Raw genomic sequence first — 24,087 nt, 5'->3', positions numbered from 1 at the left:
GAATGAGGACGCAAACGAACTCAATCGTCCTCCTCTCTCCATCTCGCGCTTCACTCAATTCTCTCAATCTCACAAAGCTCTCTCATGCGCGGTACTAACTCTCAAATACCCTCAACCTCACTCAAATTGTGTAAGAATCCAATGGTTGAAACGAAGAAGCTCACCTTCGACGGTGGCAACAACAATGACGAATCTCCGACCTCCCTCTTTCGCCTCTTCCCAATAGGTTTGTTTTTGATTTTTAGATTTAGGGTTTTTCTGTTTGCTCCGTTTTTTCAATCCGCCTCCCTTTGATTTCGTCTTCCCCTTTTTATCCTCACAGGCTAGGGTTTCGAATTTGGTCTCCAGAGATCAAAAGAGGTTGCTGCCAAAACACTTTTTTTTGTTTTCAGTATTGGATTGGTCCTGTTTGATGCTGCAATTTGAAAAGGTATTCTGAACTTAGCTTTTTCTAATCGCTTTTGCCTTAATCCCAAATTGGGAAATTTCTGGATTTTAATGCTTTGCTGTTAATCTTATTTTTTACTGCAGTGAAAGATTGAACATCGGTTTCGGTTTTCTCACAGCCTTGTTGGTGCACTCGGTCTAACACCCGTCCAAGAAACAGACGATTATTCTGTAAAGTTACCTCTCTCTGCGACTCGATTGACACACCCTGTCCTGGTGTAGAAACTGAGACCAGTGTTGAACTCATACCATATTGCAAGGGGCCGCTGCGAGCCTTGAATGAGGTCTGTGGAGCAAGAAACTTTTCTTCAGTTCCACTAATTCCATTTTCAAATGATACAATATCATGGGAGTGAGAACCGGTCAATGAGCTGCAACTTTGTAAAAGGGCTTCTAACACACTTAATGCCTTCCAACACAAAGTGCTTTCTACCAATTGGGATACAATTGCATAAATGTGTAGACTTTGGGCAGCATCCATTGGAGTGTGTTGGAGGAGAGCTTTAAGCATGAGCAGAATGACGCGTTGATACTCAACTGGTCCCTCAAGGTAAAACGGTGATTCCGGAATCAAACAACAGTCCACATCCCGACTTGCAAGAGTTGCATACATGGCTATAAATCCACTGCAACTTTCAACCCTCGTCTTCTAATTTCCTCAAAAATCATAGCTGCTTCGTTTTGAGTTCCGAATCCTCCGAGTATATAAACCTGATTAATGCCTCGATCCTGAATACTGTCGGCAATCTTTGAGGTATCATGCCCTCCATACGATGTCTTCAAAATGGTTCCGCCGTTGATGCGTTTCAGTTGCCGTTGGAGTTGAACTGATGCTGCTTCAACAAAGCAACTCTTAAAGTGGGGGAAGCATTTGCGATTAAAGGCGGGGGTGGTGTCTCAGAAGCAGAAAATGGCTTCTTGTAGCCGGCACAAACAATATTGCAGTTTTTATAAACTGTAAAGTACTCATAATGTGTCCTGCAGAAACTGCACACAGTCCAAAATGAAGGTTGTTTATCAAGTAGGGGCATTTGGAGATTAGCTTTACTACGGTATGACAATCATTACATTACGCAAATTCTTTATTTTTCTGAATCTTCCTATGCTGATTTGTTCCTTGGCAGGTGGGTTTTACTTTGCTGCACCAATTGCTGCTAAAGACTCATTGCAGACCGCTGAACAATGTCATATAGAGACAGCAGAATTTCAGCATCAACCAATGTAATAATGAGCCACTCTAGGAAATCGGATTTCCTATTTTTGAAGAATTTCTTATAGAAATCGGATGTTGTGCTCCACAAATTTCAACTTGAAATCAAGACTTGCAAATCTCTGAGTTAATCCAAATTCATCCCGGAGATACTCCCATATCTGGCCGTATTTGGCATCTTTCCATGCGATGTCTCCAACAGTAGCTACGACTGATGACGAGTTAATAACAGTAGGTACAGTTTCATCACCCTTTTTTATCAGATGCAATTACAGGTTCCTCGCTTTTATCTGATACGGTTACAGGTTTTTCACTTTCTGCAACAAAACTTGAGAATATCATCTTCATCCTGAACAGGTTCCTCAATACGTTGCAGGTTACAATCTTTAGCCAAAGAGCCAAATTTCATAGCTTCCTCAAAAGTTCAGTTTCGATTTGCATCTACACGGATAATAATCTGGCAGCCAACTTTCTTTCTTACTTTTTGTATTAATGTGGCATCTTGGATTATCCTTTTTAAGGAATATTCCTTGAACCTTGTTGTTTGGAGCGAAGCCACCAAACTTCACATTGCCGACATCGTTCTGATAAGGCAAGTTGTTGATATTATGAGAGTTTTGAGCTAAAACTGTGAATGGTGCTCTTGAAGTTTTGCTTGAATATTTATTTTGACATTTCGCTTCTTTGATCGATTTGGTAGGTTGGTGGCTCAAGTTGTAAAACATGGGCATGGCGGAGAGCGTATGCAGCGGCATAAAAATCATTAACCATGAAACGTCTGGCTTCATGAGAGAATTGCCCCTTCAAGTCTCTATTCAGTTGGTCAGCAAGGTGACGTAAACAATAGCCATGGTAGCAGTTTTCAAATATTTCAGACAATGACTTGAGTTGAATCTCAATTTGGTTTTGGGTATTGACTGTCGTGTGATTTGGTTTGATTTTCGCAGGGCTTTGGTTGTGTTTGATGCAAGGTCATCAAATATGCCGGCAATTCTGTTTGCCGCTGACCCACATTCTGCTCAAATTTGCATATCAGTATCCTTGAAGCAGTCTGCAAGCCACCTTTCAGCTGACTGTAAGTCCTCGTAATTGGGAGCAGAATCACTATCCGAAACATCAGATATCCATTGTGACACTTTCGGGAAAATATCCGCATTGGAATTGCCCGTCCCATTTAATGCCAAATATGCTGAAGACATTTGTACATCAGCAAGGGAATGACCCGTTCTGATTGTTGAACTGCAGCATCCTCCGTCTCTTGGCTTGTGAACAAGTCTCCGAACTTTCCACCTCTTCCCTTTGAATATTATTTAATTCACCGTTGTTGATAGTGTATGCAAAATCCCTTATTTGTCTAGTAACCGTGGTGGCTCTTGAATATATTATGTTTTTTTTTGTTTCATCCTAAGCTTAGAACTTTCCGATATTCAATGGATGATTATGGTTAGATGAATGAATGATTTGGAATATGAATGATAGTGTGGTGATCTTTAAACATGAATGAATGGAAAACCTCAATGTGAAAATGAAGAAAATATGAAAATGCAAATTTAAAAATATGACAAATGTAAAAATATGAAATAGTAAAATATGCGCATGAATGAAAAAGTATGTATGGAATTTCTTTGGATTATGAATGAATGTTTACTGAATTGTATTGAATGGAATTGGATATATTGAATGAAGGTTTGAAAGTTTGAATGAATTGTATGCTTATGGTTGTAGTTTGAACTTGATTGAAGTGATGGTAGAGAATAAGAATGGTTGTAACTTGGTTTATGGAAATAGGTGTTTTGGTTATAAAATGGATTTGGATTTTTTTAGAAATAATCTAAGACTAATCTACATGTCAATTAAAAACAAAAACAATAAAAACCAATCAAAATCAAATTAATCTATAATTTGTTAAAACTACTTTGATATCAAATTCTAACATTTTATTTGGAAATTAAAAATCAATTAGAATTCGAATCATTAGTAAAAACACAATTAAGATTAACTTGAAATTTGGAATTAGATTTATTTTGAAATTAAAATCAAATTGAAAATTAAAAAGTCAAATAGTTAGAATCCATTTTATAATCAAAAACACCATGATCAAAAAAAGTTAGATAATGACCAATGTTTATCAAAAAAAATATGGATGTGGGAATGGATGGTTGCCTTTGGTCATGAATGCATGCAAATGAACTTTAGGCCAAGCGCCAAATGAAAAAATTCAGGACCAAAATCGGGGTATGACAGTTGCCCCTATTTAAGTATCTTCAACTAGAGAATATGAAGCAGGACACTCTTCATATGATCATAGTGGGAGATGGTTAAATACTAAGAAGACCCGGATTTTGATCCTGAATCCCTATGACATGGTGTGATATGATATGATATGCATGACATGATATGCGTGATTTTTTTAATTTTCTTCCCTGCTAGGGATATGGTGGACCCTTGACAGGAGATGCTACTAGACAGACCAATATGTGGGGAATGTTGATGATCCACAGGGAGACAGACAAATGGTAAAAGACAAACTTGCTGGGGAAAACTGTAACACCCTTCTAAAATACCCCAATATTTAATTAAAACAACAAACATGATTCAGAGTAAATATGCAATTAAGGGTGTCACACTTGACACTTCACACCATTTTCCAAATAACTGGTCATACTCATTTGTTTATCAAAATAAAACATTGCACAATACGCAGCGGAATAAAATCCAACAATGAACAAAACATGTAACACATCACATGTAAAACTTGTTCAACAACCACAAATAAAACAAGGTAAAACATCCCGTCCCGATGTTACATCTACCAGAGCATGACCCACTAAGGAACTACACTAGACTCCAAGCACTAGCTTCTACTCAATCACTGCTTGTTACCTGAAACATAGTTGTAAGGGTGAGTTCCTCAATCGATATAATAAGCATTATAAAATATCATGTAATGCTAAGTAAATGAACACATCTCATCACCCTAATCATATCACACATTCAGTAACGGCAACATCAACTCATACTCATAATCATGCTCAACATAAACATCAAAACACACGTATAATATTGGAACACATCCATTCATATTATACACAATACATACATTATGCAATGAGACTCCATGCATGCGGTACCGACTATTCGTGAACATATAGTTCAACCTCACCGATCAAATCTAGATACGGCTACCAAGCTCACTAGTCCCACTCATTTGAGACCTAGTGACTCACATCACTAATTCCTCACCATGGGAATTAGCTACCACCCCAAGGGCTATGCTATGCACGCTAAATCACCTAGCATGCAAACATCAACAACAATCCACAATAATTCATCACTAATTCCTCACCATGGGAATTAGCTACCACCATAAAGGCCACAATATGCAAGCTAAATCACTTAGTCATGCAAACACCAACAATCATCCACAATGGACATATGCTCACACTCTAAGCCATAAACAGTCCATTCACAATTGCATACATAATAGATACATCCACAACATTATGCATACAATCATACATCATCCACATATTTATCACATAATCATATCATGACACATAATCAATCACAGTATTAGCACACTCTACTAATACCCCTACCACTCAAAACAACGGGAAATGATCCCTATTATATCATATGCCAATATAGGCCAACATCAAACATGCACACCACATGTAAATATAAATTTTTCACTTTTCACACAGTGTTAACCGGTTAACGCCCTGGGTTAACCGGTTAACGCAAACAGAACACGCTTCCTGGCACATCATAACAGTGTTAACCGGTTAACGCAAGACAGACAGCAATATTTTCACAATTCATAACAGTGTTAACCGGTTAACACCCTGGGTTAACCGGTTAACGCAAGACAGAAAGCTGTTCCTGCGCTAACACGAAGCAGAATGCAGAATTCTCCGCATTTTCCGCCGTTGGAGGACTTCCGGACCTCCGATTCCAATTCCGTAAAAAGCTACACGTTCGGAAAGTCAAGACTCATCCAATTACAGATTCAATTACAGCTTTAACATAACTTATTCATCTCAATTTTTCAGCATTCAACATCCCAATTAGGGTCAATTCAACGGCTTATCACTACCCATTACATGTTAATCCATAATACCCATTAAACGACGATAAACCCCCCTTACCTGAATTAATCCGGCAATCCTTTAGCTTCATGCTTTTCCCTTCTTCAACCCTTGCTCTCTTGCTCTTCCTCTTTGCCCTTTTCTCACTTTCTTCCCTTTTCTCCCAATGTTACGTGTTCTCTGTTTTCACGTAAAACCCTTTTTACCAAATGGGACCTTATATATATTCCAACTTATATTCCAATTTATATTATTCCAATAATAATAATTCCAAATAATATTCCAATAAAAATTTAATTATTTAATTAAATTAATAAATATACTATTAACTTAATTTAAATGATTATCATATTTTATCGGGGTGTTACAACTCTCCCCCACTAAAAGAGTTTTCGTCTTCGAAAACATACCTCAAGCGAATAACTCTGGATAAGACTCCTTCATCTGACTCTCAAGTTCCCAAGTCACATTGCCACCTGCTGGTCCTCCCCAAGCTACCTTTACCAAAGAAATCTCTTTACCCCGCAACTGCTTCAACTCTCGATCCTCTATCCTCATAGGTGATGTTTCAACAGTCAGGTTATCTCTCACCTGTACATCATCTACTTGGACTACATGCGACGGATCAGGAATGTACCTCCTCAACTGAGACACATGAAAAACCTCATGCAAATTCGCAAGTGACGGCGGTAAAGCGATACGATAGGCTACCTCCCCTGTCCTCTCCAAAATTTGATAAGGACCAATAAATCGAGGTGTCAACTTCTTCGACTTCAAAGCTCGACCAACCCCAGTTATCGGAGTAACACGAAGAAACACATGATCTCCCTCTTGAAACTCAAATGACTTCCTCCTCTTGTCGTGATAACTCTTCTGACGACTCTGAGCAATCCTCATCTTCTCCTGAATCATCTTAATCTTTTCCGTAGTTTGTTGAACAATCTCTGGTCCAACCACAGCACTTTCACCGGACTCATACCAACATAAAGGTGTCCGACATCTCCTACCATACAAAGCTTCAAACGGTGCCATACCAATGCTCGAATGAAAACTATTGTTGTAGGTAAACTCAATCAAAGGTAAATAACAATCCCAAGCACCTCCCTTTTCCAAAACACAAGCCCTCAAAAGATCCTCCAGTGACTGAATCGTCCTCTCAGTCTGACCATCAGTCTGCGGATGATATGCAGAACTCAATCTCAGCTTAGTTCCCAAAGCCCTCTGCCAACCTTCCCAGAACTTCGATGTAAATCTAGGATCTCTGTCCGAAACAATACTCGACGGAATACCATGTAAACTTACGATTTTCTCAATATACAACTCAGCTAATCTCTCTAACGGATAATCCATTCTGATCGGAATGAAATGAGCCGATTTTGTCAATCTGTCAACAATCACCCAAATAGCTTCAAAATTCTTAATTGTCCTCGGTAACCCAGAAACAAAATCCATACTGATACTATCCCACTTCCACTCTGGAATAGCCAACGGTTGCATTAGCCCAGACGGCTTCTGATGCTCAATCTTTGACTTTTGACAAGTCAAACAAGAATAAACAAAACTCGCAATTTCTCTTTTCATTCCCGGCCACCAGAATAACTTTTTCAAATCATGATACATCTTCGTAGCTCCAGGATGAATACTCAGGCCACTACGATGTCCTTCCTCAAGAATACTCTTCTTAAGTTCGGTAACATCCGGAATACACACCCGATTACCAAATTTCAAAACACAATTCTCATCAACTCTGAATTCACCACCTTGATCTTGATTCACTAGAGTCAACTTATCAACCGAAAGCACATCGGATTTCTGACCCTCTCTAATCTCATCCAGAATACCACTCGTTAACTTCAACATTCCCAATTTAACACTATTGTGAGTACTCTCACACACCAAACTCAAGTCTCTAAACTGCTCAATTAAATCCAATTCTCTAACCATTAACATAGACATATGCAATGATTTCCGACTCAATGCATCAGCCACTACGTTTGCTTTACCCGGATGGTAATTCAAACCAAAGTCATAATCCTTCAGAAACTCTAACCATCTCCTCTGTCTCATATTCAGCTCTTTTTGATCAAACAAATACTTTAAACTTTTATGGTCACTAAAAACCTCAAATCTTGATTCGTACAAGTAATGCCTCCATAACTTCAGAACAAATACCACAGCTGCCAACTCTAAATCGTGTGTCGGATAGTTCCTCTCATGAATCTTCAGTTGTCTCGAAGCATAAGCTACAACCTGCTTATTCTGCATCAAAACACCACCCAAACCCAACAAGGAAGCATCACAGAAAACCTCAAATGGTTCCGATGGACTCGGTAATATCAGAATAGGAGCAGTAGTTAACCTTCTCTTTAACTCTTGGAAACCTTCTTCACACTTTGAGTCCCAAACAAACGCTTGCCCCTTTCTAGTCAACATCGTCAACGGTAACGCCAACTTAGAAAATCCCTCAATGAATTTCCTATAATAACCTGCAAGTCCAAGAAAACTCCTTATCTCAGAAACTGACTTCGGAGCTTCCCACTTAGATACCGCTTCTATCTTAGAAGGATCAACAACAACACCACCTCTTGAAATCACATGACCAAGAAAACTAACCTCTTCTAACCAAAATTCACACTTAGACTGCTTAGCAAATAACTTTTTTTCTCGTAGAACTCCTAAAACCATTCTCAAATGTTCAGCATGCTCTTCTTCAGATTTCGAATACACCAAAATATCGTCAATAAACACCACAACAAACTTGTCTAGGTACGGATGGAAAATCCTATTCATATACTCCATAAATACCCCAGGCGCATTAGTCACACCAAAAGGCATTACAGAATACTCATAATGTCCATACCTTATTCTGAAAGCAGTCTTCTGAATATCCTCAGTTTTCACACGTATCTGATGATACCCCGATCTCAAATCTATTTTGCTGAACACACTCGTACCAACCAACTGATCCATCATATCATCAATCCTCGGCAAAGGATACCGATTCTTGATCGTCACTTTATTCAGTTGCCTGTAGTCCACACACAACCTAATAGTACCTTCTTTCTTCTTAACCAATAACACTGGTGCACCCCACGGTGACACACTCAGACGAATAAATTTCTTATCCAACAGATCTTCCAACTGACTCTTCAATTCAGTTAACTCAACAGCAGACATACGGTATGGAGCCATCGACATCGGCCTAGTACCAGGTACCAAATCAATCGAGAACTCAACTTCACGCTCTGGCGGTAATTCATTCACTTCTTTAGGAAACACATCAGGAAAATCACACACCACGGCTAGATCGCAAATCACCAGTTTATCTTTAGCCTCCAAAGTCGCTAACAGCATAAACAACTCTGCCCCATCTGCTACTGCCTCATTCACCTGCCTTGCTGATAGAAACAAACTCTTTCCTTCCTCAATCTCAGGAAAGATCACAGTCTTATCAAAACAGTTGATAGAAACTCGGTTAAACACCAACCAGTTCATACCCAAGATAACATCAATCTGCACTAGTGGAAGACACACGAGGTCTATTCCAAAGTCTTTACCAAAAATACTCAAAGGACAATTTAAACAAACTGAAGTAGTAGTCACTGAACCCTTCGCAGGAGTATCAATCACCATACTACCATGCATCTCAGATATCTCTAATTTAAGTTTCACAGCACAATCCAAAGATATAAAGGAATGAGTCGCACCTGTGTCAATAATAGCTACAAGAGGAAAGCCATTAATATAACACGTACCTCGGATCAAACGATCATCTGCAGAAGTCTCAGAACCCGATAAAGCAAAGACCTTGCCTCCCGACTGGTTCTCTTTCTTCGGCTTAGGACACTGTGGGCTAATATGACCCATCTCTCCACAGTTGAAACAAGTTACAGTCCTCAACCGGCACTCTGCAGCCAAGTGACCACCTTTTCCACACTTGAAACACTTCTTCTCATTACTGGTACACTCATGGATACGATGTCCAGCCTGACCACATCTATAACACTTAGCAGGGGCACTGGAGTCTCCCCCACTAGGTCTCGTCATCCCACTCTGTCTCTGGAAACCTTTGCCAGCTGCATATGGTTTCCCACGATCATTCTGATTCTTGCCTTTCCTATCAACCCTCTGCTGATAGCTCTCCGCTCTGGCCTTGGTATCCTGTTCAAAAATCCTGCAACAGTCAACCAAGTCAGAAAACACTCTGATCCGCTGATACCCAATAGCCTGCTTGATCTCGGGACGTAACCCGTTCTCAAACTTCACACATTTTGAAAATTCCCCAGTAGCCTCATCATAGGGAGTGTAATACTTCGACAGCTCTGTGAACTTAGCAGCATACTCAGTAACAGACCGGTTGCCCTGCTTCAATTCTAAGAACTCTATCTCTTTCTTTCCTCTGACATCCTCTGGAAAGTACTTCCTCAGGAATCTCTCTCTGAACACCGCCCAAGTGATCTCAGCACTCCCAGCAGCTTCCAACTCAGTGCGGGCAGCAACCCACCAATCATCTGCTTCCTCTAACAGCATATGCGTACCGAACCTGACCTTCTGGTTATCGGCACACTCAGTCACTCGGAAGATCCTCTCGATCTCCTTCAACCACTTCTGAGCACCATCTGGATCGTATGCTCCCTTGAACATTGGAGGATTGTTCTTCTGGAACTCACTCAGTTGACGAGCAGCTCCCATTCCCACAACATTCGGATTCCCTCCAAGTACTCCAGCTAGCATACCCAGAGCCTCAGCAATCGCAACATCATCTCTACCTCTTCCAGCCATCTCTATTCTGAAAACCCAACAAGCTAAAACAATAAGTACTGATAGGGTTACACAACATCTATCACGTACAGGGAAACAGAATAATTACGACTCGACTCGACCGACTATGCTCTGATACCACTAATGTAACACCCTTCTAAAATACCCCAATATTTAATTAAAACAACAAACATAATTCAGAGTAAATATGCAATTAAGGGTGTCACACTTGACACTTCACACCATTTTCCAAATAACTGGTCATACTCATTTGTTTATCAAAATAAAACATTGCACAATACGCAGCGGAATAAAATCCAACAATGAACAAAACATGTAACACATCACATGTAAAACTTGTTCAACAACCACAAATAAAACAAGGTAAAACATCCCGTCCCGATGTTACATCTACCAGAGCATGACCCACTAAGGAACTACACTAGACTCCAAGCACTAGCTTCTACTCAATCACTGCTCGTTACCTGAAACATAGTTGTAAGGGTGAGTTCCTCAATCGATATAATAAGCATTATAAAATATCATGTAATGCTAAGTAAATGAACACATCTCATCACCCTAATCATATCACACATTCAGTAACGGCAACATCAACTCATACTCATAATCATGCTCAACATAAACATCAAAACACACGTATAATATTGGAACACATCCATTCATATTATACACAATACATACATTATGCAATGAGACTCCATGCATGCGGTACGGACTATTCGTGAACATATAGTTCAACCTCACCGATCAAATCTAGATACGGCTACCAAGCTCACTAGTCCCACTCATTTGAGACCTAGTGACTCACATCACTAATTCCTCACCATGGGAATTAGCTACCACCCCAAGGGCTATGCTATGCACGCTAAATCACCTAGCATGCAAACATCAACAACAATCCACAATAATTCATCACTAATTCCTCACCATGGGAATTAGCTACCACCATAAAGGCCACAATATGCAAGCTAAATCACTTAGTCATGCAAACACCAACAATCATCCACAATGGACATATGCTCACACTCTAAGCCATAAACAGTCCATTCACAATTGCATACATAATAGATACATCCACAGCATTATGCATACAATCATACATCATCCACATATTTATCACATAATCATATCATGACACATAATCAATCACAGTATTAGCACACTCTACTAATACCCCTACCACTCAAAACAACGGGAAATGATCCCTATTATATCATATGCCAATATAGGCCAACATCAAACATGCACACCACATGTAAATATAAAATTTTCACTTTTCACACAGTGTTAACCGGTTAACGCCCTGGGTTAACCGGTTAACGCAAACAGAACACGCTTCCTGGCACATCATAACAGTGTTAACCGGTTAACACCCTGGGTTAACCGGTTAACGCAAGACAGACAACAATATTTTCACAATTCATAACAGTGTTAACCGGTTAACACCCTGGGTTAACCGGTTAACGCAAGACAGAAAGCTGTTCCTGCGCTAACACGAAGCAGAATGCAGAATTCTCCGCATTTTCCGCCGTTGGAGGACTTCCGGACCTCCGATTCCAATTCCGTAAAAAGCTACACGTTCGGAAAGTCAAGACTCATCCAATTACAGATTCAATTAGAGCTTTAACATAACTTATTCATCTCAATTTTTCAGCATTCAACATCCCAATTAGGGTCAATTCAACGGCTTATCACTACCCATTACATGTTAATCCATAATACCCATTAAACGACGATAAACCCGCCTTACCTGAATTAATCCGGCAATCCTTTAGCTTCAAGCTTTTCCCTTCTTCAACCCTTGCTCTCTTGCTCTTCCTCTTTGCCCTTTTCTCACTTTCTTCCCTTTTCTCCCAATGTTACGTGTTCTCTGTTTTCACGTAAAACCCTTTTTACCAAATGGGACCTTATATATATTCCAACTTATATTCCAATTTATATTATTCCAATAATAATAATTCCAAATAATATTCCAATAAAAATCTAATTATTTAATTAAATTAATAAATATACTATTAACTTAATTTAAATAATTATCATATTTTATCGGGGTGTTACAAAAACAATCCTGCTGGAGAATCAAACGCACACTGGGGAGTAATCGAAGTGAAATTTGATAAACGACACTTAGAATACAAGGGATTTCGGTGGTAAGTTCACATATGACTTACCAAACCTGAATAAGAAAGAAAATGCACAACCGGTTCAGACACAACAAACAGGTTCATATATGACCTGACAATGCTGGGGAATAATCATGGAGAATAACTCTTCAGAGCAGGTTCATATATGATCTGACACCGGAATAAGGGTTCAACAACAGGTTCATACATGACCTGAATGGTATTGAACAAAAGGAAAAACTTCAGAGCGGGTTCAAGTATGACCTGACACCGGAATAAGGGTTCAACGTCAGGTTCATATATGACCTGAATAGTATTGAACAAAAGGAAAAACTTCAGAGCAGGTTCAAGTATGACCTGACACCGGAATAAAGCTCAACGACAGGTTCATACATGAGCTGAATAGTATTGAACAAAACAAAGGGAAAAAAAACTCTTCAGAACAGGTTCAAATATGACCTGACATCGGAATAAAGCTCAACAACAGGTTCATGCATGACCTGAATAGTATTGAACAAAAATTGGAAAAACTCTTCAGAGCAGGTTCAAATATGACCGGACCCCGGAATAAAAGCTCAACAACAGGTTCATACATGACCTGAATAGTATTGAACAAAAATTGGAAAAACTCTTCAGAGCAGGTTCAAATATGACCGGACCCCGGAATAAAAGCTCAACAACAGGTTCATACATGACCTGAATGGTATTGAACAAAAATTGGAAAAAACTCTTCAGAGCAGGTTCAAGTATGACCGGACCCCGGAATAAAAACAGATGGACTTTGACCGTAAGCAATGGACTACAACCAGCTTTTAACGGATTTTGCCAACAACAATTGGACTTGAAAATGACCATGAAAACCGGATGTTGGTTTAAGGATACCAAAGACAAACTGGAATTAGAGGTCCAAGGACATAGGATCAACAGCAAGACCTAGGTCAATGCACAATGAGCACGAAATACCTTTCGGCTATGCATGATTTGAATTTTTGCATGATATATGAATGATCATGATTATGAGAATGCTGACACTTAGCAGACTGGGTGTTTGTAGGGACAGAGATTCTGATTCCTCAACACCAATAACTCACACTCGTACAATTAACAGGCGCATCCAGAGGAGAAACTATTACGATTGACAGTTATAAATAAACAAAGGTCCATCCTTCTAGAGGATTCATGAGTTATATTCCATAGGGACTTTTGTTGGTGATCCTGGAGTATTTATGCAACCTTTGAGCCTTTCGGGGAAACAAATGACTTTCCTTCGATTTTCACATGTATCAAAGTAAATTTGTTCTAAGTTTCAAATTCTTTTTCCAAGTTTCAAAACTTCATTATTAACAAATAAATGACATTTTGCATAACAAAGAAAAGCGTAGATGAACACAAATTGACAATGATTGGGAAAACGTGTATTTTATTCAAGAATGGTAGCACACAAATGGCGTAGCTCCATAGAGTGTTACATTTTTTTTTGAAAATGGCAATAAGGAAAGGTTTACATTGAATCCCATGACCACTAACATCCTTAATAGATATGATCCCCCAAAAAACTTTGCTCCTAAGGGGAGCGACTGGATTAATCTTCCACCTCAAATTCTTCGGTGTAAATCAGTAACAACTGATGCAGTTTATGCCTTTATGCCCCTAACTTTTGCCTGGATCGCCCTTTCGAGTTTTCAACCCACCGGGACGCTCTTTTTTGCCTAAGTCGCCTTTTCAGGTTTTCAACTTAGCGAGCTACCATTTTTATTCATCCCTAACTTTTGCCTGGACCGCCCTTTTGGGTTTTCAGTCCACCGGGATACCCTTTTTTTGCCTAAATCGCCCTTTCAGGTTTTCGATTTAGCGGGTTTTTGTTAGGCATAGTATTTTTTAACTACATCAGAGTTCACGGGGTGTGAGAGCTCTTCATCATCCATAGTTGTGAGAATCAAGGCACCTCCGGAGAAAGCTTTCTTTACAACATATGGGCCTTCATAATTGGGAGTCCACTTCCCACGTGAGTCCTTGTGTATTGGCAAGATCTTCTTAAGCACGAGGTCTCCTTCTCTGAATTCCCGAACACGTACTTTCTTGTCAAAAGCCCTTTTAAGCCGTTTCTGGTATAATTGTCCATGGCACAAAGAAGTCAATCGTTTCTCATCTATGAGGTTCAACTGATCAAATCTATTTTGAATCCACTCAGCCTCTTCTAGCTTGGTCTCCATCAAGATTCTCATTGAAGGTATCTCTACTTCAATTGGGAGAACTGCTTCCATCCCATATACCAAAGAGAACGGGGTTGCCCCTGTTGAAGTGCGGATGGAAGTCCGATATCCATGCAATGCGAAGGGTAGCATTTCGTGCCAATCCTTATAGGTTTTTACCATTTTCTGCAGGATCTTCTTGATGTTTTTGTTAGCGGCTTCAACAGCGCCATTCATCTTTGGACGATATGGTGAAGAGTTATGGTGCTCAATCTTGAAGCTCTCGCATAATTCTTTCATGGTCTTATTGTTCAGATTCGTCCCATTATCTGTGATGATCCGGCTTGGGATTCCATAACGGCAAATGATCTCTTTCTTGAGAAACCGTGCAACCACTTGCTTTGTCACATTAGCATAAGAGGCGGCTTCTACCCATTTGGTAAAGTAATCGATGGCAACCAGGATGAAGCGGTGACCATTGGAAGCTTTAGGCTCGATGGCGCCAATCATGTCGATGCCCCACATCGAGAAAGGCCAAGGTAACGTCAAAACATTTAGTAGAGTCGGAGGCACGTGTACCTTGTCGGCATAGATTTGGCATTTATGACATTTTCTAGCATAATTGAAGCAGTCGGATTCCATGGTCAACCAGTAATAACCAGCTCTCAAAATCTTCTTGGCCATGGCATGTCCATTGGCATGAGTCCCAAAGGATCCTTCATGAATCTCCTTGATCAACAGGTCCGCTTCACGTCCATCCACGCATCTGAGCAGAATCATGTCGTGATTTCTCTTGTACAACACACCATTGCTCAAGAAGAATTTGGATGCTAACCTCCTCAATGTTTTCTTGTCAAGGGTTGTGGCATCTATTGGATATTCTTGATTTTGCAAAAAGCATTTGATGTCGTGAAACCAGGGTTTACCATCGGCTTCCTCCTCAACTGACTGGCAGTAGGCAGGCTCAACTTTCCGCTCGATCTGAATGAGAGGTGCTTCATTATGGAATCTGACTTGGTACATTGAAGCCAACATAGCCAAAGCATCAGCAATTTGATTCTCAGTTCTTGGGATATGACGGAAAGTGATTTCGTCAAAGTATTTTATCAATTCCATGACATAGGCACGATATGGGATCAACTTGGTATCACGGGTTTCCCATTCGCCCTTGACTTGGTATATCACCAAGGCTGAGTCTCCACATACTTCAAGGATTTTGATTCGGAGATCAATTGCTGCTTCAATGCCTAGGATGCACGCCTCATATTTTGCTATATTGTTCGTGCAATCAAAACACAACCTTGCTGTGAAAGGAGTGTATCCACCATTTGGATTTAACAGGACAGCTCCTACGCCATGCCCCATGCAATTGGAGGAACCATCAAACATGAGCTTCCACCGAGATCCGGGCTTAGGTCCTTCATCAAGTCCTGGGATTTCACAGTCTTTCACTACCATAATGTCTTCATCCGGGAAGTCAAACTTCAACGACTGGTAATCTTCAACGGGCTGGTTTGCCAGGTAATCAGACAACACACTCCCTTTTATGGCTTTCTGAGACACATATTGGATGTCGTACTCGGATAGCAACATCTGCCAACGGGCGAGTCTTCCAGTCAAAGCGGGCTTTTCGAAGATGTACTTTATTGGATCCATTTTTGAGATCAACAAAGTAGTGTGGCAAATCATGTACTGTCTTAGACGACGAGCGGCCCATGCTAAAGCACAACAAGTTTTCTCCAAGAGTGAGTATCGGGTTTCACAATCGGTAAATCTCTTACTTAGATAATAGATGGCATGCTCCTTTCGACCAGTTTCGTCATGTTGTCCCAGCACACATCCCATTGACTTTTCAAGCACAGTTAAGTACATAAAGAGTGGTCTCCCCTGAACAGGTGGAATTAGAATAGGGGGCTCTTGCAGGTATTGTCCGATTCTCTCAAAAGCCATTTGGCAGTCAGAATTCCATTCAACTGCTTGATCTTTTCTGAGCAACTTGAATATAGGTTCACACGTAGCAGTCATGTGAGATATAAACCTAGAGATGTAGTTCAAACGTCCCAGGAATCCTCTAACTTCTTTCTCTGTACGCGGAGCAGGCATTTCTTGTATTGCCCTAACCTTGTCAGGATCTACCTTAATTCCTCGTTGACTAACAATGAAACCAAGCAACTTTCCAGATCGGACACCAAAGGTGCATTTAGCAGGATTCAGTCGTAGTCGAAATTTCCGAAGACGCTCAAATAGCTTTTGCAAGTGGTCTATGTGATCCTCTTCACTTTGAGATTTTGCAATCATATCATCCACATAAACCTCAATTTCCTTATGCATCATGTCATGGAAAAGAGTGACCATTGCTCTTTGGTAAGTTGCCCCAGCATTTTTGAGACCGAATGGCATTACCTTATAGCAAAATGTTCCCCAAGGGGTGATGAATGTGGTCTTTTCCATGTCTTCTGGATCCATCTTGATTTGATTATAACCCGAGAATCCATCCATAAAGGAGAAGACTGCAAACTTAGCAGTGTTGTCTACCAGAGTGTCAATATGTGGCAGAGGGAAATCGTCCTTCGGACTAGCTTTGTTTAAATCCCTATAATCAACACACATCCTGACCTTGCCATCCTTTTTGGGTACTGGCACAATGTTGGCTACCCATTGAGGGTACTTTGCAACTGCTAGAAAACCTGCATCAAATTGACGTTTCACCTCGTCACAAATCTTTAGAGCCATGTCGGGTCTTGCTCTTCGGAGCTTCTGCTTCACTGGCGGACAATCTGGCTGTAGTGGTAGCTTGTGGACCACAATATCAGTATCTAAACCTGGCATATCCTGATATGACCAAGCAAATACATCTACATATTCATATAGCAACTTGATCAATCTTTCCTTGATGCTTGCCTCAAGTGTAGTCCCGACTTTGACCTCTTTTTTGTCTTCCTCGGTGCCAAGGTTGATTGTTTCCACTGGTTCTTAATGTGGCTGAAGGGCCTTTGACTCGTGCTCGAGCATCCTTTCCAGTTCTTCTGGGAAATCACAATCTTCCTCACTCTCCCCTTCCGCTTGGTAGATGGGGAGTTCAAAATTATAGGAAGTAGCGGGGTCATCGAATTCAACTAGTTTATTGATTATTCTGCATGTTTTTTAATGATGGGTTTTTTTAGAAAAATGCAAATAAAAAAAATGCAAAAGAAGTAAAAAAAATATTTTTGTAGTTTTCTGAAAGGATTGCCATTTTAAGAAAAACAACAGATAAAATGAACGACAAGATTTTGAACAAAACACTATTTATTTGTCATAATGATTTTTTTGAAATTCAAAAGGGGCCCTACAAATGATCCATTAGCCTTGGGCAGAGCTAAGGATTTTCAAAAAACACAAAGGAAAACAACAATTACTTTGACACAGGAAAAACTTCTGGAATCTCAACCGCTTCCCAGTTTGTCAGGGCTGCCTCACATCGGTATATCAGATTTGATGTTTCTCCATCTTCAGTGTCATCTTCCACTGCACCAACTTGATCTCCATGGATAAATGCTTTGCTCAGGAAAACCTCTTGTATGCTCCGCACACGGTCCTTTGTAGGGACCAGGGCTCCTCCATTAGTAGAAGGCTTGTACCCCAAACCAAAACGGTCATTTTTCTCATTGACGTTGATGACTTGCCCCCAACCTGCAGGGCCTCCACTTTCAACTGCTGATTTTGCGCTCTTCAAAGAGGCGAATGACAAGCCAGCTTTCTCAACAGGATCCTTAACCTCTTCAAGTGTAGCATTGGATATTTCAAGGGCTTGAAAGGAGGTTTCTAAGGCATCCTCATCAGCCTCAATATAACGGAAAGAGGAGAGTTGACTGATGATAAAGTCCTCTTCACCTGAGACAATAACGAGTTTGTTATCGACAACGAACTTCATCTTTTGATGTAGAGTAGAAGTTACTGCCCCAGCAGCATGTATCCATGGGCGTCCCAAAAGGCAGCTATAAGCTGGATTTATGTCCATGACTTGGAAATTGATGGGGAATACATGCGGTCCAATCTGTATCGGTAACTCTACCTCCCTAACTACTGTCCTTCGTGAACCATCAAATGCTTTCACCACAAGCGCACTAGGTTTCAACTCTGAACCTTGGTAGGACAATTTAGCGAGTGCCCTCTTTGGTAGAACATTTAGGGATGATCCAGTGTCAACTAAAACTCTGGCCAAAGCATCTTCTTGGCACTTTATGGATACATGCAAAGCACGATTGTGATTCTTCCCCTCTTTGGGTAGCTCTTCATTGCTGAAGCTTAGAGTGTTGCAAGCTGTGATATTGGCGACCACTCCATCGAATTGGCCGACCGTGATATCTTGGGTAACATGAGCCTGAGCAAGCACTTTTAGCAGAGCCTCCCTATGAGCTTCGGAATTCAGAAGCAAAGACAAGATAGATATTTTTGATGGCGTTTGATGTAACTGATCAACTATCTTGTAGTCAGATTTCTTTATTATTCTTAAGAAGTCACTTGCTTCATCTGTTTGCACAGCCGGCTGTGCCCCTCCCTGTTCTGGGGTAGGATTTACATTTGCAGCTCCCCTTGTTGGCTCTTGAGGGTTCACATCAAAATTGGGAGTATAAATCCGACCACTGCGGGTCATCCTGCTTGTTCCTGCGATATTGGTGATGTCGGTGTCAACATTCTCCAAAACTTCCTTACTTTCAGCAATTTTGGGCTTTCCATCTACCACTCCATCCACCACTGTTATGTCGTACTTCCAGGGTACCGCCTTGGTACTTTCAAAAGGAAATGGTGTAGGCATGCATACCACCACAGGTGACGGATGAACATCATCTCTTCTGTGATAAGTTACCTCAAACGGCTCTGGTATATTAAAAACGGGTTCAATGACCGAAACTTCCTCATTTATTGCTGGACCAGAAATTTGTAAAACACCTTGATTCATCAAATTCTGAATGTCATTTCGTACCACTTTACATCCTTTTGGCCGAATGGCACATTCCTCACAGCTACCGTGACAAGTATCAATCAATCTAGCCCCCACCAATCCTGCATGAAGTGCTAGCAACGGAGTTTTAACATCTTCTACGTTCTTGATTACACACACATCAGAAGCATCTTCGACGGCATTAACATCACCATGTGCTGGTAAAGGGTTGTTCTTGACATTGGGTCCGACGTCTCGAAATGAAAGAATCTTCTTCTCAACCAGGTCTCGCACAATATGCTTTAAAGCATAACATCCTTCTAAATCATGTCCAGGGGCACCCCCATGGAAAGGACAATGAGCATCTGGATTGTACCCTGGAGGTAAAGGATTTGGTGGAGGACCCAAAGATATGGGCGTCACTAGACCTTTCTGTAGCAATGACGGGTACAATTCAGTGTATGTCATAGGGATTGAAGCAAACGGAAGTCTACTTCTCTGCACCCTATTTTGATTTTGAGGATTTTGTGGACGAGGAGCCTGTGCCCTCGGCTGTTGATAAGCAGGTGGCGCTGGTGCCTGCTGGTATATCGGCGCTTGTTGAGTAGGAACAGGTTGATAAACTGAAGCTTGTGGTTGGTTAAAATTTGGTGTGACTGCTGCCACATATGGTTGTTGAACATATTGGACTGGGTAAGCTGGTTGTTGTTGAGAAAATTGGTGTTGTTTCTTCCATGACTGACTCCTTCTTTGACTGGTTGACACTGCATTCGTATCCCCCTCCTTCTTTCTTTGAAATCCTCCAGGAAACTTTTTGGCATTACTACCAGATGTTTCAGAGGTAGTCGTCATCTTTCCATTCTTTAATCCAAGTTCGACCTTTATGCCTACAGCGACCAGGTCAGAGAAACTTACAGATACACTACTTACCATTCTTTCATAAAACACAGGTTTAATTGTATCCATGAACCAATCCGCTAATTCCTTCTCAGCCAGAGGTGGTTCGACTTGCGAGGCCACTTCCCTCCATCTTTGCGCGTATTCCTTAAAAGACTCCTTGTCTTTCTGGGACATGCTGAGTAGTTGTCTCCTATCTGGGGCCATATCCATGTTGTACTTGTAATGTTGGATGAAGGCATCAGATAAGTCTTGAAAACAACGGATCCTACTCTTATCAAGGCTTAAGTACCACTTGGAGGGAGCACCCCTCAAGCTGTCCTGGAAGCAATGTATCATGAGTTTATCATCCTCCACATGCGCAGCCATTTTTCGATAGTACATAATGAGGTGACTCTTAGGACACGAGTGGCCCTCATACTTATCGAAATCTGGGGTCCTGAACTTTGCAGGGATCACAAGACCGGACACCAGGCACATCTCCTTAGCTGTAGCACCAAAAACTTGGTCACCTTCCATAGCCCTCAATCTCTTCTCAAGCAGCTGGTAGTTCTCCTTCATCCCTCTTAGGTCCTCCTGCCTTTCCTCATCTTCATCTGAAAAGTCTGGAGCGTGTTGTTGGTCCTCAAAGTAGGGTTGCACGTGTGCACGAACGAGAGGAGGTGCGAACGTGTGAACCACTGGATGATTTTCATTGATGGTCGGTAGAGGAGCTGTCTGCTGAGCAGATGGTGCAAAACCAGGGGCGCCTTCAACTGTAGGCGTGAAACCGGGAGGTAAACCATAGGTTGGCCAGGTTGTTGGTACCGCCCTCGCAGGTTGGGGTTCAATCGATGGACCTGCGATTTCAGAAACAACCGTTGTTTGGGTGTCTAACTTTGCCCTGATGACCTGCAATATTTCCATGACCTGACCCATGTTTCCACGCAGGTCTTCGAGCTCTGAGCTCACTCGCTCCAATTCATGCTCTTGATCTGCCATCCTTTGACGAGCTCGGGCACGAGTATTATATTGGTGTTGAAAATTCAGCGTGAAACTGGAGGAAGAAAGGACAGAATGAGACTCTAGTTTTGAAAATGCATGAATGCATGTATGGATGCATTTTGTTTGCAAAACTCTTGGTTAGTTTCAATCATTCATTTCAAAATGTCACAACACTTGTTTGCAAATATTTAAAATGATAAGGCAATGAAACACAATAAAACGAATCTCAAAAGTGATTTTTCATTAATCTCATATTCAAGTTCAAATACAAACAACGTGCTCATGGTTTATGGGCTTTCCGAACCGTAGCAAGGTCGGTAGTTAACCCTTATAACATTGCCTTACAAAACTTAATGAAATTATAGACTTGATGCGGGGTGTTTTCTGGACACATGCACCAATCAGCTTCTTGCAGCTTCTCAGGTAGTTCTTGCATGATGGAACTCGCAAATCCGGACAGCTTCAGAAATTTGCCCTTTCACTCAGTGTAGAGCCCTTGGAGATCTTGGATAATGCGCACGTCTTCAGCCTTTGTCACCTCTATGTCCCTATAGAGGTTTCTCCAATATCTGCATTCATTTAGCAACACCATATAGGCAGCATCTTGATCCCCACCTTCAAGTGCCTGGATTCTAGCATCGGCTCGATCCAAATGATGTTTCAACCGTGTGCACACTCTTTCTGACTCTTCGGTCTTCAGCTTCTCACGTTCCAGAGTATCCTTGTATTTCTGAATGGTATTCTCCAGCTCACGAGTACGAATCTCGGAAATTAGTCGTGCTTCTCTTTTCATCTCAAGGGTCAGCTCTAGAGTCTTGTTGAGTTTCTGAATCCGGAGTAAAGCTCTATCCAACTCCTCTTCCTTTGATTTGAACACAGATTTAGTGCTATAGAGCGCTTGTCCAAACTTTTCCCTCCTTGCTTCAGACTCTCTGGCTCTTTTGTTGGAGACTTCAAGCTCTTTGTCCTTCTTTTGTTGATCGTCTTTCAGATTCCCATTCTCTATCGAGACTCGGCCAAGCTTGATTCTCAAATCAGCATTTTCCAACTCCAACTCCTTGATACGGGCATTGAGCTTTTCTACATCTTCAGGTAATATGGGCTTTGGCTCAGGAACCAATGGATAGATAGAAGGATCAAATGGATAAGGGAGTTTAATCATCTGAACCCTTTCTCTAACCCAACAAGTGTAAGGCTCTCGGGCAATGACATTTCTCTTACCCAACTCCTTACCTTTCCTGATAACTGCTTGCCAAGACCTCTTGATCTTTTTCACCATTGGATGATCCGCTTCAATACCATGTAAGATGAAAGGCTCTAGAGCTTCAGCTTTTGGAGGGCCATTCATAGGGTATCCATGTTGCCTTAGAGATAACATGGGGTTATAGTTGATGCAACCCTTGGTTCCTATCAACGGCACATTGGGGAAGTCTCCAATGCTGACAATCACATTCTCGGTTTCCCAATCCCTGATATACCACTTAACATGACTGGAAGTGAGGGAAGCTAACTTCTGGAAGGGCTTGAGTTCCTTTGAGACAAAAGGACCTTCTTCGGGCATGTGGGATCTAAACCAGGCGTGCAACAACTGCGCGCAACATAAGACAATTCCTCCCTTCCTCTCATGACGATCATGGAGAGTGTAGTAGAGATCTGCCAAGAGGAACGGTACAGGGTTACCAGAGAGGAAAATTCTCACCGCCAGGTGGTCCACAAAATGGTCAATATTTGGGAAGAGGACTATCCCATATATCAACACGGCTAACACAGCATAAAAGGATTCCCAATCCCCTTCTTTTTCCATCTTCTTGGCCTGATCTTCCAAGAACTTCCTAGAAAAACCACTGAAAGGTCCTTTCACATCCCAATTATCCACGACTTCGGCAACTTTCAGACCCAAAGCTGAAGCTATTCTCTTGGGGGGGATATCTTCATCGAGCTTAGGAAATGGGTTATGGTCCTTCAAGTTCCGGCCTACGATCCTCTCAACCTCCTCCAAGGTAGGAGCCAACTGGAAGTCAGAAAACGTGAAACAACGTAGAGGTGGATCATAGAACTGAGCAATAGTCACTGCGGTCATCATGTCCATCTTCTCATTCAGGATGTCCAGAATTCTTCCATAGTTTTGTACGAAGCTGTTGAGTTTGAGTGGTGTTATTTTGGCACTCAACTTCTGTAGGCTGGTAAGGTCCACGGTCTTGTATTTGAACTGAAAAGTGCCTCTTCTCTCAGGATTCATCTTGCTAACAAGTCTTGGATTCCTGAAATAATGCGAAACAACTAAGAGTTTTGCTTTTTATGCGTATGCAATGAATGAATGGATGCAATGTTTTTTTTTTTAGGTTCAAAGTTCCGAGGTATGGATAAATTTGATTGCTTTTACAAAATGGGGTTCTCACCGGGTATGATCTAGGGCTTTTGTTACAAAGGATCCCCAGAG

At 41.1% G+C, this 24,087-nt stretch overlaps 1 protein-coding gene across 1 annotated transcript; it reads right to left on the bottom strand.

The window, feature by feature from the left end:
* Positions 1-1,253: 1,253 nt before the first annotated feature.
* LOC127094984 (uncharacterized) lies at positions 1,254-21,644 on the bottom strand. Its single transcript, XM_051033740.1, has 2 exons — positions 21,046-21,644; positions 1,254-1,434 (listed from the first exon to the last, which is right to left on the bottom strand). The coding sequence occupies exons 1-2, from the start codon at positions 21,642-21,644 to the stop codon at positions 1,254-1,256; spliced, it is 780 nt and encodes a 259-aa protein (XP_050889697.1).
* Positions 21,645-24,087: the final 2,443 nt, after the last annotated feature.

This window comes from Lathyrus oleraceus, chromosome 6 (assembly GCF_024323335.1).
Source record: "Lathyrus oleraceus cultivar Zhongwan6 chromosome 6, CAAS_Psat_ZW6_1.0, whole genome shotgun sequence".
NCBI classification, from domain to species: domain Eukaryota; kingdom Viridiplantae; phylum Streptophyta; class Magnoliopsida; order Fabales; family Fabaceae; genus Lathyrus; species Lathyrus oleraceus.
This window is presented reverse-complemented; position numbering and strand designations above follow the sequence as displayed.

Bases quoted from the DNA above. Each gene is read 5' to 3' on its own strand.
- LOC127094984 (XM_051033740.1), bottom strand. From the start codon at position 21,644: ATGGCAGATCAAGAGCATGAATTGGAGCGAGTGAGCTCAGAGCTCGAA. The intron at 1,435-21,045 runs GTACTATCGAAA...GACTGTGTGCAG, and splicing joins CCTAAGAGTCACCTCATTAT to TTTCTGCAGGACACATTATG.